Source organism: Mandrillus leucophaeus, unplaced genomic scaffold (assembly GCF_000951045.1).
Source record: "Mandrillus leucophaeus isolate KB7577 unplaced genomic scaffold, Mleu.le_1.0 Scaffold376, whole genome shotgun sequence".
NCBI lineage: Eukaryota > Metazoa > Chordata > Mammalia > Primates > Cercopithecidae > Mandrillus > Mandrillus leucophaeus.
The window spans coordinates 2820389-2832806 of NW_012103987.1; the positions used below are offsets into that span (position 1 = coordinate 2820389).

Consider the following 12418-nt stretch of genomic DNA (forward strand, 5'->3'; position numbering starts at 1 on the left):
TTATTTGGGAGCTAAATGGTGAGAACGCATGGACAGATAGAGGGGAACAACATACACTGGGGCCTTTCAGAGGGCAGAGGATGGGAGGAGGGAGAGGATCAGGAAAAATAACTAATGGGCACTAGGATTAATACCTGGGTAATGAAATAATCCATACGACATACCCCCATGACACAAGTTTAAAAAAAAAAGCTTCCCATTTATAGATTGCTACTTAGAAGGCAGGAATTTGAACTGGGAGGAATTTTAAATGATCTTGACCTGTTGTGTTATGAAAAGGTTCACAAATTTCAGGAAAATGTACCTCTTCTCAAATGGATTGTGAATTATGAGGTCACAGACATTTCTCAGGATTCTGTAAAACATATACTTGTAGCAGAGTATTAGAGGAGATTGAAGCAAAGGGGCATGAGGTAACTTCTTGGGGGTGATTAAGTCATTGTATTAACACGGCGGGGGTGGGTTATACAGGTGTTTATATTTGTCAAAAATCATCAACCTGTATATTTAAGTCACGTGTATGTAAATTACAATTTTAATAAAGTTTTTAAATTGAAAAATATGAGATTGCATATAGCTACAGTTTTTATTTTTCATTACTATATAGTATTCCATTATATGAATATTTTACAGTTAATTCATTATCTTTTTGGTAGACATTGTTTTTAGTTTGGGGCTGTTATGAACCTTGTTGCTATGAACATTATGTATATGTTTGTTGGGGTACAGGTATACCTGTTTCTGAAGGTGTATGTCTGTGGTAGAATTGTTGATTCTCATGCTTCAGCCTCCTGAGTAGCTGGGACCACAGGCACCCACCACCACACCTGGCTAATTTTTGTATTTTTAGTATAGAAGGGGTTTTGCCACATTGGCCAGGCTGGTCTCTAACTCCTGACCTCAAGGGATCCACTTGCCTCGGCCTCCCAAAGTGCTGGGATTACAGGTGTGAGCCACCGCACTGGGCCTTTTTTTTTTTTTTTATAATATAAAGTTTTAATAGTAAGCACGTGAGAGTTTTAAAAATCTCAGTTGCCTCCTTTTTATTTCTAATAGATTTTATTTCTTGAATAGATTGAACAGACTTTTATCTAATTCCTTTTAATTCCTTTTTAAATTTCTTAAGTGTTTATGTCTCTTTGCTAACTTCTTGATTTAATTGCCTTTGGGTAAGGACAGACTCTCTAAAGCCGTGTTTTTCCTCCGCTCTCACACCACCACCACAATCATCAACACAGAAGACTTCTGTGACCAAATGTGTGGGAGCCTTTCCCCTGCACACCAAGCAGGAGACACCAGCTGGGTGTCCTCCAGTTCGGTTCTGACACTGTCTACCTGGAGGTAGTGTTAGATCCCACAGGTTGAGGGCTCAGTCCCCAGGTGCCCCATTGGTACTCTTCTGCTCAACTGGCTTCAAGTTGGCGTTCCCATGACATCTTCTTTGGGTTCAGTTAATATGCTGTAGCAGCTCACAGAACTCAAGGAAACATGTTTGCTGATTTATTATAAAGGATGTTACAAAGGATACAGATGAAGAGATGAGTAGGGCGAGTTATGGGGGAAGGGGCGTGGAGCTTCCATGTCTTCCCTGGGCATGCCACCCTCCAGGAAGTTCCACATGTTCAGCTTTCTGTAAGCTCTCCAAATCCAGTCCTCTTGGGTTTTTATGGAAGTATTCCTTCCCCCCAGGATATGAGGCAGGACCCTTTCAGGGCAGGATCTTAAGACCCCCAGAAAGGCAGGAAGATGAGAGTTCTGCCTCTGCACTGTGGAAAGGGAGGCAGGAGAGAGATTCTGTTTCCTGAGGCCTGCCCCTGAGGCCTCACACACCCAGTATTATACCAAAAGACTTCAACAAGGGATATGGGAGTTACAAACCAGAAAGTGTGGATGAAAGCCAATATATACATATCATAACACCACAGGTCAGCCCCTGGTTTTCAAAGAGGGATACCTTACATCAAAAGAGTATACACAGTCATTAATAATTAGTCCAGTCCATCATCTTATATGAATGTCTTCCAGGGCGAGGCCACTCAGGTTTGCCAGCTTCCTTTCAATCCTGTCAGGTTCCAAAACCAGGAGTGATTTTGGCAAATATATAGCTTCACCGTTTCATGCATCTGTCAGTTGAGCTAAGAGACAGTGTCACCTTTTGCTCGGAGCCTCGTTCAAGGCGTTCATGTAATATTTCATTTCCTTTATAAACCACTTATTCATCGTTTTACCCTCAGCTATTCTCCTTTTCTTCATTAATAAATATCTACACTTCTGCCTTTGGAAGGGACACAACTTGCCATTGTGCTATGCTAGTCTAGATTGCAGGCAGCAATGCTAGTGTAGCAAGCAGCTCCTCCTCACCCCTTTAATGTATTTTTTATTTTGTTTTTACATATGGCACTGACCCACCCCTGCTCTTAAAACTTACTATGACTTGAACTTAGTTTCTCTAGGAGCTCTTTTGGGAAGAAAGGTTCGTGACTATTGCAGTCGTCTTGAACCTCTTTTGGGTTACATATTTTAGTCCTCTAGTTGTGGTTTTAGCTACAGGTTTTAGTTCTAGATAAAGGTTTTAGTTCTCCACTTCTACATAAGCAAATGATCAAATGATATGTAAGTGCAAAATTTAACCCTCAGATAAAGGCTAATTACCAGCTCTCGATTCCAGACCTTGCAGCAGAGATTAATCACTGTAATCAGTGATAGCTAAGTTTCAAACTGTTTTCTATACTTGTATAATCTGTATCATTCTTAGAAATATAAAGGGTATAATGTGTGTGTGTGTGTGGGGGGGATAATAAATGGTATTATAGGGTATGTATTATTTTTAACGGACTCTTATTCAACATTGTGTCTTGGAGCTCTTCCATGTCAGTACATAGAGATCTATAATACAGAACTTTTTGATAACTGCAAAGTATTCTGTAGTATGTGTATACCATAGTTTATTTAACCATCTACCGACTGTTGGAATTTAGTTGGATTTTTTGGCATCTATAAGTAGTGCCACTGTAAGTCATTCTTGTACATTCTCGCTGGTGTTCCTCTGTGAATATCACTTTATAAGAAATGGAATTAAATGGGTCATAGAGTATGTGTGTTTTCATGGATTTTGCCAGTTTGCCCTCTTGAATGTCTACACCAATATACATTCCTCCCGACAGTACCCATTTCCCCATATCCTTGGTACACTTTTATTATTATTTTTTTCACCAATGATACATGAACCAAAGTAACTCATTTTCTATTTGACTTCTACCTTCTCAAAATTCTTAAACATTTCTCATCCACTGTTGTTATCTTCTGTGTTTTAATGAATATTCTTCTTCTTTATTCTTTCTTCTAAATGTGTCCTTGACATGACATAAATACTATATTTTGTGCAGAATGGTAATTAAACACTATAACCATTTCTTAGAGAATCATTATTAAATCAGGGAATCTGTTATGTTTTTGAAAATATATTAGAAATTATTTTTGAATTTTTTTTAGGTATTAGAGTATTTAAATGATCTGAAACAATATTGGAAAAGAGGATATGGGTATACTATTAACAGTCGATCCAGCTGCACCTTGTTTCAGGATATCTTTCAGCATTTGGACAAAGCAGTTGCACAGAAACAAAGGTAAGAACTTTCTAAAAACTTTGAAGTATATTTTGAGTTTACTATTAAACTTCTGGAAAATTTTTTATAATGAGTAATTTTAAAAAATAGTTTTTGCTTGTGTTTTAAAAAATATTTTTTAATGTAATATGATACAAAAGAATTAGATAACATGTGTAAGTTATAAAACATACGAAACCTTCCACTCTACCCAAGAACTACAATATTAATAATAACTTGGATTTGTTTACTTATGTGTTCCTCAACTGTTCCGTTTTCCTGCCTCCTCTTGCTCTTCCCTTTCTCCAGAAACTACTCTTTGGAATTTTGTATTTGTCATTCCTTCGCCTCTTTAAAATGGTTTATATTATTAATGTATTGCTGCCCAAATAATATATTTAGTTTTTCTTGGAATCATACTGCTTATTGTCTTTTGGACATGCTTTGTTTCCCCCTCTCAACTTTATGTTTTTAATATTCAACATATTATTGCATATAGCTGTAGTTCATTTTCACTATAGTACAATATTCAATAATGTGAATACACCATAATTTATGCCATGTACTCTTGTCGGTGGGCATTTAGATAGTTCCTATCTTTAGCTATTTTATAAATAGTGTAATTGTGAACTCTATGTGACTCCTGCTATGAATGTGCAAAATGTTTTCAGTTTGAAAGAGAAAAACTTTTGTTAATATTTATAATCAATTAAAAATAATTTTCAAGACTTGAACCTTTGATAGAACCTCAATTCCATTTTATTTGTCAGATTTGCTTCAATGAAGGCTTATACACTTAAAATTGGAGACAAAAATCATGCTCTAAAAATTGAGATAGAAAAAAAACTAGAGATGGTGTGTTTCATTGTGTTTCCAGTACTACATTTTATTTACAAAAATATATTTTGTTTGTGGATATGACTCTAGTTTGTGGAAATTTCTTGAGTTTGTTGGGAGTTCAGGAAGAAAAACCAAATTGAGTATTTAGTTTCTGCTACCAAAAAGTTGTGTGGCGATTTCATTCAAGGCAAATACCTTTGAAATAGGAGTTAACTTTTTTCCTGCTCAATTTTATGAATGGTTTATAACCCTCAGACTTTATGAGATAATATATCTTTATTATTTGTTCATTGCTTGTCTTGCTTTTGGATATGAGGTATGATAAACTTAAAACTGTGTTTGGAAGATTTTAAAATAATGTTTGCTATTTTATTTTATCTTCAATTTAGCGCTTTAAGAAGTTTATCATTGGTGTTTTAAAATAAGTGTTTCTGTATACTGAAAACTACAAAACATTTCAGAAAAATGACCCAAATAAAGGAAATATATATAATTTTTATGGATTGGAAAACCCAAATTAGTAACCTGTAGATTCTCTATCAAAAATCTCAGTACTTTTTTTTATAGAAATTGAGAAACTAATTCTAAAATATATGCAGAAATTTAAAGGACCTAGAAGAGCTAAAATAATTTTGAGAAGGAACATAGGGACTTAAAGCACCAGACTTCAGAACTTATATAAAGCTATATTAATAGTCAAATATTAATAGATCAATAGGATAAAATAGAATCAAGAAATAAACTCAGATATATATGGTAAATTGATTTTTGACAAAGATGCCAAGCTAATACATTGGGGAAAAGGGTAGTATTTTCAACAAATGGTACTGAAACAATTGGATATACATCTTGTCAAAAAATGGCACCTAGACCCTTCACACTGTACACAAAAACAGATTATTTAAAGTAATATATAAAACTATAAAATTTCTTAAAGAAAATACAGGGGCAGTGACCTAAATATAAGAACTAAAATTATAAATCTCTCAGGAAAACCTAGGGGTAAATCTTCATGACCTTGGATTAGGCAAGAATTTCTTAGATGTAACACCAAAAGTGTGATCTGCTAACAGAAGTTCATAAAATGGTCTGGGCGTGGTGCCTCATTCCTGTAATCGGCGTTTGGGAGGCTGAGGCTGGGCCGGCAGATCACCTGAGGCCAGGAGATCGAGACCAGCCTAGCCAACGTGGCGAAACCCCGTCTCTACAAAAAAATACAAAAATTAGCCAGGCATGGTGTTGCACGCCTGTAGTCCCAGCTACTTTGGAGGCCGAGGCAGGAGAATCGCTTGAACCCTGGAGGCGGAGGTTACAGTGAGCCAAGATCGCACCACTGCACTCCAGCCTGGGTAACAGAGCAAAACTCAAAAAAAAAAAAAAAAAAAAGTTGATTAAAATGAACGTCAGAATTTAAAACCTTTTACTTCAAAAGACACTATTCAGAAAATGAGAAGACCAAGCCAAATATTTGAAGAAAGTGTTTGCAAAACATACATGATTAAGGATTGAATCCAGAATATGCAGACAATTAGAACTTATACCAAAACAACCAGTTTTTAGAAGGGCAGAAGATTTGAACAGATTTCACTAAAGAAGATGTATGGATGGCAAACAAGCACATGAAGGGTTGTTCACTGTCGTTAGATATTGAAGCCACAGTGAAATACCACTAATGAATCCTCTAAATTAGCTAAAATAAAAAAGAGATTGTCTTAAGTGTTGGTGAGATGTGATGAAACTAGAAACCTCATACATTGCTGCTAGGAATATAAAATTGTATAGCCCCTTGGGAAAAGTTTTGCAGTTTCGTAAAAAGTCAAACATGTCGGACTGGGCTGGGCTGGGCTACGCGGCTTGAGCCTGGCTCTATCCAGAGCGAAAGACCCTGATGGCTGCGGTGTTTCTGGTAATGCTTTATGAATACTCACCGCTTTTCTATATCGCGGTGGTCTTTACCTGCTTCGTTGTGACTACCGGTCTGGTATTGGGATGGTTTGGTTGGGATGTTCCAGTAATTCTGAGAACTTCAGAAGAGACCCAGTTCAGCACAAGAGTTTTCAAAAAGCAAATGAGACAAGTCAAGAATCCTTTTGGCTTAGAGATCACTAATCCATCTTCAGCTTCAATTACAACTGGCATAACCTTGACAACAGATTGCCTTGAAGATAGTCTCCTTACATGCTACTGGGGGTGCAGTGTTCAAAAATTATATGAAGCTCTGCAGAAGCATGTTTATTGCTTCAGAATAAGCACTCCCCAAGCATTAGAAGATGCTCTGTATAGTGAATATCTCTATCAGGAACAGTATTTGTATCATTTTATCAGATATACCCATCAGCACTGAAAGTGTTGCTAACTTATTGATCATTTTTGGTATATTTTTGTTCTTATGGTTATAGTGGCAATTTGCCTTTACATTTTCAAAAAGTATTAAAAAGGATAGCAAAGAAGAAATATATTGCTGGTTACCAAGAGATAATAAAATTGAAGACTTTGGCACAGTGCCCACATCTCGCTATCCATTGGTAGCGCTATTGACCTTAGCTGATGAGGATGACCGGGAAATTTATGATATTATTTCCATGGCGTCAGTGATTCATATTCCTGATAGGACTTATAAACTATCCTGCAGAATATTTTATCAATATTTACTCTTGGCTCGAGGTCAATTTCATGATCTTAAGCAACTTTTCATGTCTGCAAATAATAGTTTCACTCCCTCCAACTATTCCTCTTCAGAAGAAAAAAACACAGACAGAAGTTTGTTGGAAAAGGTGAGACTCTCTAAAAGTGAAGTTGAGCCATCGGAGAACAGCAAGGACTGTGTTGTTTGCCAGAATGGGACTGTGAACTGGGTGCTCTTACCATGCATACACACCTGCCTGTGTGATGGCTGCGTGAAGTATTTTCAGCAGTGCCCAATGTGCAGGCAGTTTGTTCAGGAATCTTTTGCACTTTGCAGTCAAAAAGAGCAAGATAAAGACAAACTGAAGACTCTTTGAAGACATTGTAACACTGAAAATTACACTTTCTACTAAAGATGCAGAAATTGATGATCTTGGAATTCATTGTAACATGGAATCTACAGTATTGGCCATCAATGAAAATTCTATTTTAACTTCATATTTGTATGGTACATGGATGATAAAAATTAATTATTCCTTTCTGCTTAGTGAGTGACTACTGAAATCCATCTGTGTTGATACATAAACATTCATTCAACTCTTGAAAAGAATCTAAGAGTTTGGCCTTTTATTAGCTAGATTTCCTCTCACGTTAATTAGAAAAATCATTCTGAAAGGCAATCCATTGAAAATTTGAGGAAGTTAAAGCCTTAAGATCACTAAATGTTTTACCTTTGATGTAATCTGGAGAGCAATTAAGAAAAAACTTAATTCTTCTTAAAGTAGTTGTGTGTTCCCTAGTTTATACAAAGGAGTTGGAATGAGCTTCTTTAAATCTTTTCCTGAAATACCAGTTTTTATAAATATCCATCTGTTTGGTTTCTAATCTCCCTTATAGTTAAATACAGGTCATAGTTTTTAAATACTCGTTCTTAAATCATAAATACAAGATATATTAAAAAAAAAAGTCAAACATGTATCTATACGACTAAGCAAATTTATTCCTAAGTATCTACCAAATAGAAATGAATATATGTGTCTATACATAGACTCATGTCAATGGTTACAGCAGTGTTATTTGTGATAGCTAAAAACATGATAGCTATAAACAGCTCAAGTGCCCATCAGCTGATAGATGGATAAACATGTGGTACATACATATGATGGAATACCACTCAGCAATTAAAAAAGAATGAACTACCGATAGTCAGCCAAATGGATGACTTCAGAAACATGCCAAATGAGAGAGACCAGATACATAAGACTATATATTGAATGATTCTGTTTGTTTGAAATTTCTAAAAAGCACAAAACTTTGAAGACAAAAGCAAATCGTTGGTGGCCTGGGTCTGGAGGTAGGAGCAGGGATGGGCACAGGGAACCTTTTAAATTAAAAAACAAAAATTTTTTTGAGGTGGGGTGTTGCTGTGTTGCCAGGCTAGTTTCAAACTTCTGGGCTCAAGTAGTCCTCTCCCGTTGGTCTCCCAAAGTGTTGGGATTACAGGCATGAGCCGCTGCACCCAGCTGAGCATAGAGAACTTTTTAGGTGGTCCAAGTTTTCCCAAACTGGATTGTGGTGATTACGCACACAGCTGTATACATTTGTTAAGATATCTAACTCTCTAATTAAAATTGTTAGTTATGCTTCAGTAAAACTTAATCTGAGTATTTAACAGAAGTATTTAAAAAATGGAATGAAATAATTTTTTGGTAAAAGTGAAAAAAATTTTTTTAAAGAAGACTCCATTTTTCTGAATTAGTAAATTTTTTTTTACAAGGCAACACCAAAATGCTTATGACATAATTACTGAAAATGTTTTAAAATTATTAGATCACTTCCCTGAGTTGATGTGCAATATATTAGAAAATAATTGAATTTTTTAAATTAAGGATTTTACAGTGTCATAGGGTCATTATTTTTTAAAACAGTTTGAGAAATAATTCATATGCAGGCATGTCTCAAAGATACTGCAAGTTCAATTCCAGACCACTGCAAAAAAGTGAATATCACAATGAAGGGGGTCACACAATTTTTTTGGTTTCCTGGTACATATAAAAGTTATGTTTATAGTATAATAAGCATGCAACAGCGCTTTGTCTTAAAAAACAGTACATACATACCTTAATTTAAAAATGCTTTATTACTAGGAAATGCTAATGATCACCTGAGCCTTCAGAGAGTTGTAATCTTTTTGCGGTAAAGGGTCTTGCCTCAGGTGTTGATGGCTGCTGACTGATGAGAGTGGTGGTTGCTGAAGGCTGGGGTGATTGTGGCAATTTATTACAAAAGAAAATATCAATGAGATTTGCTGCAGCAGTTGACTCTTTCTTTCATGCATTCGTTAATAGCATTTTACCCACAGTAGAACGTATTTCAGAATTGGAGTCAGTCCTCTCAAAGCCTGTCAGTGCTTTGTCAACTTTCTCAATCCTTTGTTGTCATTTCAACAATATTCATAATATCTACACCACGGGTAGACTTCATCTCAAGAAACCACTTTGTTCATTCCTAAGAAGCAACTCCTCATGTATTCAAGTTTTATCATAATATTGCAGTAATTCAGTCATGTCTTTGGGCACCATTTGTAATTTTCTTGCTATTTCCACCACATCTGCAGCTACTTCCTATCATCCATGAGGGTTGGAATCAGCCTCTTCCAAACTCCTGTTAATGTTGATGTTTTGACCTCCTCCCATGAATTACAAATATTCTTAATGGCATCTAGAGTGGTGAAACCTTTCTGGGAGGTTTCCAGTTTACATTCCCCAGATCCATTAAAGGAATCACTATCTATGACAGCTATAGCCTTATGACATTTATTTCTTAAATAAGTAATATTTCTCTTTTATATGAAATTTATTTCTTAAATATTTCTCAAATTTATTTCTTAATAATAAATTTCTTAAAATTTATTTCTTAAATGAAATAAAAATTACTACTTGATCCATGGGATGCAGAATAGATTTTGTGTTAGCAGACATGAGAACAACATTAATTTCCTTGTACATCTCCATCAGAGCTCTTGAATGACCAAGTGTATTGTCAATGAGCAGTAATATTTTGAAAGGAATCTTTCTTTCTGAGCAAGCGGTCTCAATAGTAGGCTTCAAATAGCCAGTAAACCATGCTATATAAAAACAGATGTGCTGTCATCCAGGCTTTGTTCCAATTATAGAGCACAGGCAGAGTAGAGTTAGTGTAATTGTTATGGGCCCTAGAATTTTTGGAATGACCAGTGAGCATTGGCTTCAACTTAAAGTCAGGAGCTGCATTATCCCCTAACAAGAGAATCATCGTATGTTTTGAAGCGAGACATTGATGTTCTAGATGGTATCTTCTTCCAAAACAAGGCTGTTTTGTCTACATTGAAAATCTGCTTAGTATAGTGACCTTCAATTATCTTAGCTAGATCTTCTGGATCACTTGCAGTTTCTACATCAGGACTTGCTGCTTCACCTTATATTTTTGTGTTATGAAGATAACTTTTTTCCTTAAACCTCATGAGTCAACCTCTGCCAGCTTCTAACTTTTCTTCTGCATCTTTGTCACCTCTTAGCTTTTACAGAATTGAGGAGAGTTAGGGCCTTGCTCTGGGTTAGGCTTTGGCTAAGGGGAATGTTGCAGCTGTGTGGATCTTCTACCAGACTACTGAAACTTTCTTCCTATCAGCAATAACATTCTTCCACTGTCTTATCCATGTGTTCACTGGAGTAGCACTTTTAATTTCCTCCAAGAACGTTTGCTTTGCATTCACAACTTGGCTAACTGACCCAAGAGACCTAGCTTTTGGCCTATTTCAGCTTAGGACATGCCTTCCTCACTAAGCTTAATCATATCTAGCTTTTGAGTTAAAGTGAGAGACGTGTGAGTCTTGCTTTATTTGAACCCTTAGAGGCCATTGTAGGATTATTAATTGGCCTAATTTCAGTATTGTATCTCCGGGAATAGGGAGGCTAGAGGAGAGGGAGGAGGATGGAGAATGGCTGGTCAGTGGATCAGTCAGAACATACACAACATTTATCAGTTAAATTTACCATCTTATATGGGTGGGGTTCATGGCACCCCAAAACAATTACAAAAGTAACATCAAAGATCACTGATCACAGATCACCATAACAGATAATATAATAATAATAGTAATAATAATAAACTTTGAAATATTGTGGTAATTACTAAAATATGATACATTACTAAAATGTGATACACAAAGTGAGCACATGCTGTTGGAAAAATTACACGGATGGCCTTACTTAACTCAGGATTGCCACAAACCTTCCATTTGTGGCAAAATGCAGAATCTACGAAGCACAATAAATCAAAGCACAACAAGATGAGATGATGCCTGGATCATATACAGTTTACCTACTTAAAGTGCACAATTCAGTGTTTTAGTATATTCACAGAGTTGCACAACCATCACTACTGCAACTTGAGAACATTTTCATCACCTCAAAAAGAAATTCTATATGCTGCGCCTTAGAAGTCACTCTCCATTCACCCTCACTCCGCCATCCCCTGCAACCACTAATATATTTTCTGTCTGTATGGATTGGTATATTCTGGACATTTCATAGAAATGGAATGGTACAATATGTGGTTCTTTGTGACAGGCTTTTTTGATTTAGCATCATGTTTTTAAGGTTCTTCCATGTGGTACATGTAGCAGTAGCACGTATCATTCTTTTTCATGGCTGAATAATATTCCTTTGTATGACTATACCATGTTTTAGTTCATCTTGCTTTTTAAAAAAAATTTGCTTATCTCAGCTACAAATAAATTACAGAGGGAAAAATGCAACTAATTGAGCACTCCATTTCTGTTAGCTAGTAGCTGATGGTATTTTAATAAACTGAGAAGATAATGAGGCGAATTTTTATGCATGGCTTGTGGCAGTAGGTGCAGTTCTGTGGTGTAGAGGCAATATGACGTAGTAGGCAGATGCTTGAATTTGTTTTGACTCCTGGTCCAGCTTTATGGATGCTGCAGATTCCTCACTTTGGAAAAGAGGAATGAAGAATGATGCCTAGCCTTAATTTGAAAATTCGAAATGCTCCAAAATCCAAAACTTTCTGAGTGCAGACATGATGCGGCAACTTGAAAATTCCACATCTGACCTCATGTGATGGGTTGTAGTTGAAACTTTGTTTTATGCACAAAATTCTTTAAAATATGTATAAAATAACCTTCATGCTATGTGTGAAAGGTGTATATGGAACATAAATGAATTTCATGTTTAGACTTGGGTCCCATCCTCAAGATTATATATATGTAAATATTTCAAAATCTGAGAAAATTTGAAATCCAAAAGATTTATGGTCCTGAACATTTTGGGTAAGGAATACTCAAC

The 12418-nt window shown here is 35.9% G+C and overlaps 2 protein-coding genes across 4 annotated transcripts in view; both read left to right on the forward strand.

Moving 5' to 3' along the window:
• MINPP1 (multiple inositol-polyphosphate phosphatase 1) overlaps positions 1-12418 on the forward strand; it is a 51675-nt gene that overhangs the window by 13331 nt on the left and 25926 nt on the right. For 2 of the 3 annotated variants that reach the window (XM_011990288.1, XM_011990290.1), the window contains exon 4: positions 3493-3626. The exons of the other annotated variant lie outside the window; for it this stretch is intronic. In XM_011990288.1, coding sequence (XP_011845678.1) covers positions 3493-3626 — 134 coding nt within the window. The remainder of the gene's footprint in view (positions 1-3492; positions 3627-12418) is intronic. 3 annotated transcript variants of the gene reach the window in all.
• On the forward strand, positions 6278-7447 carry LOC105546954 (cell growth regulator with RING finger domain protein 1-like). Its single transcript, XM_011990287.1, has 2 exons — positions 6278-6755; positions 6874-7447. Exons 1-2 carry the CDS (start codon positions 6334-6336, stop codon positions 7445-7447), a joined length of 996 nt encoding a protein of 331 aa, XP_011845677.1. The 5' UTR covers positions 6278-6333.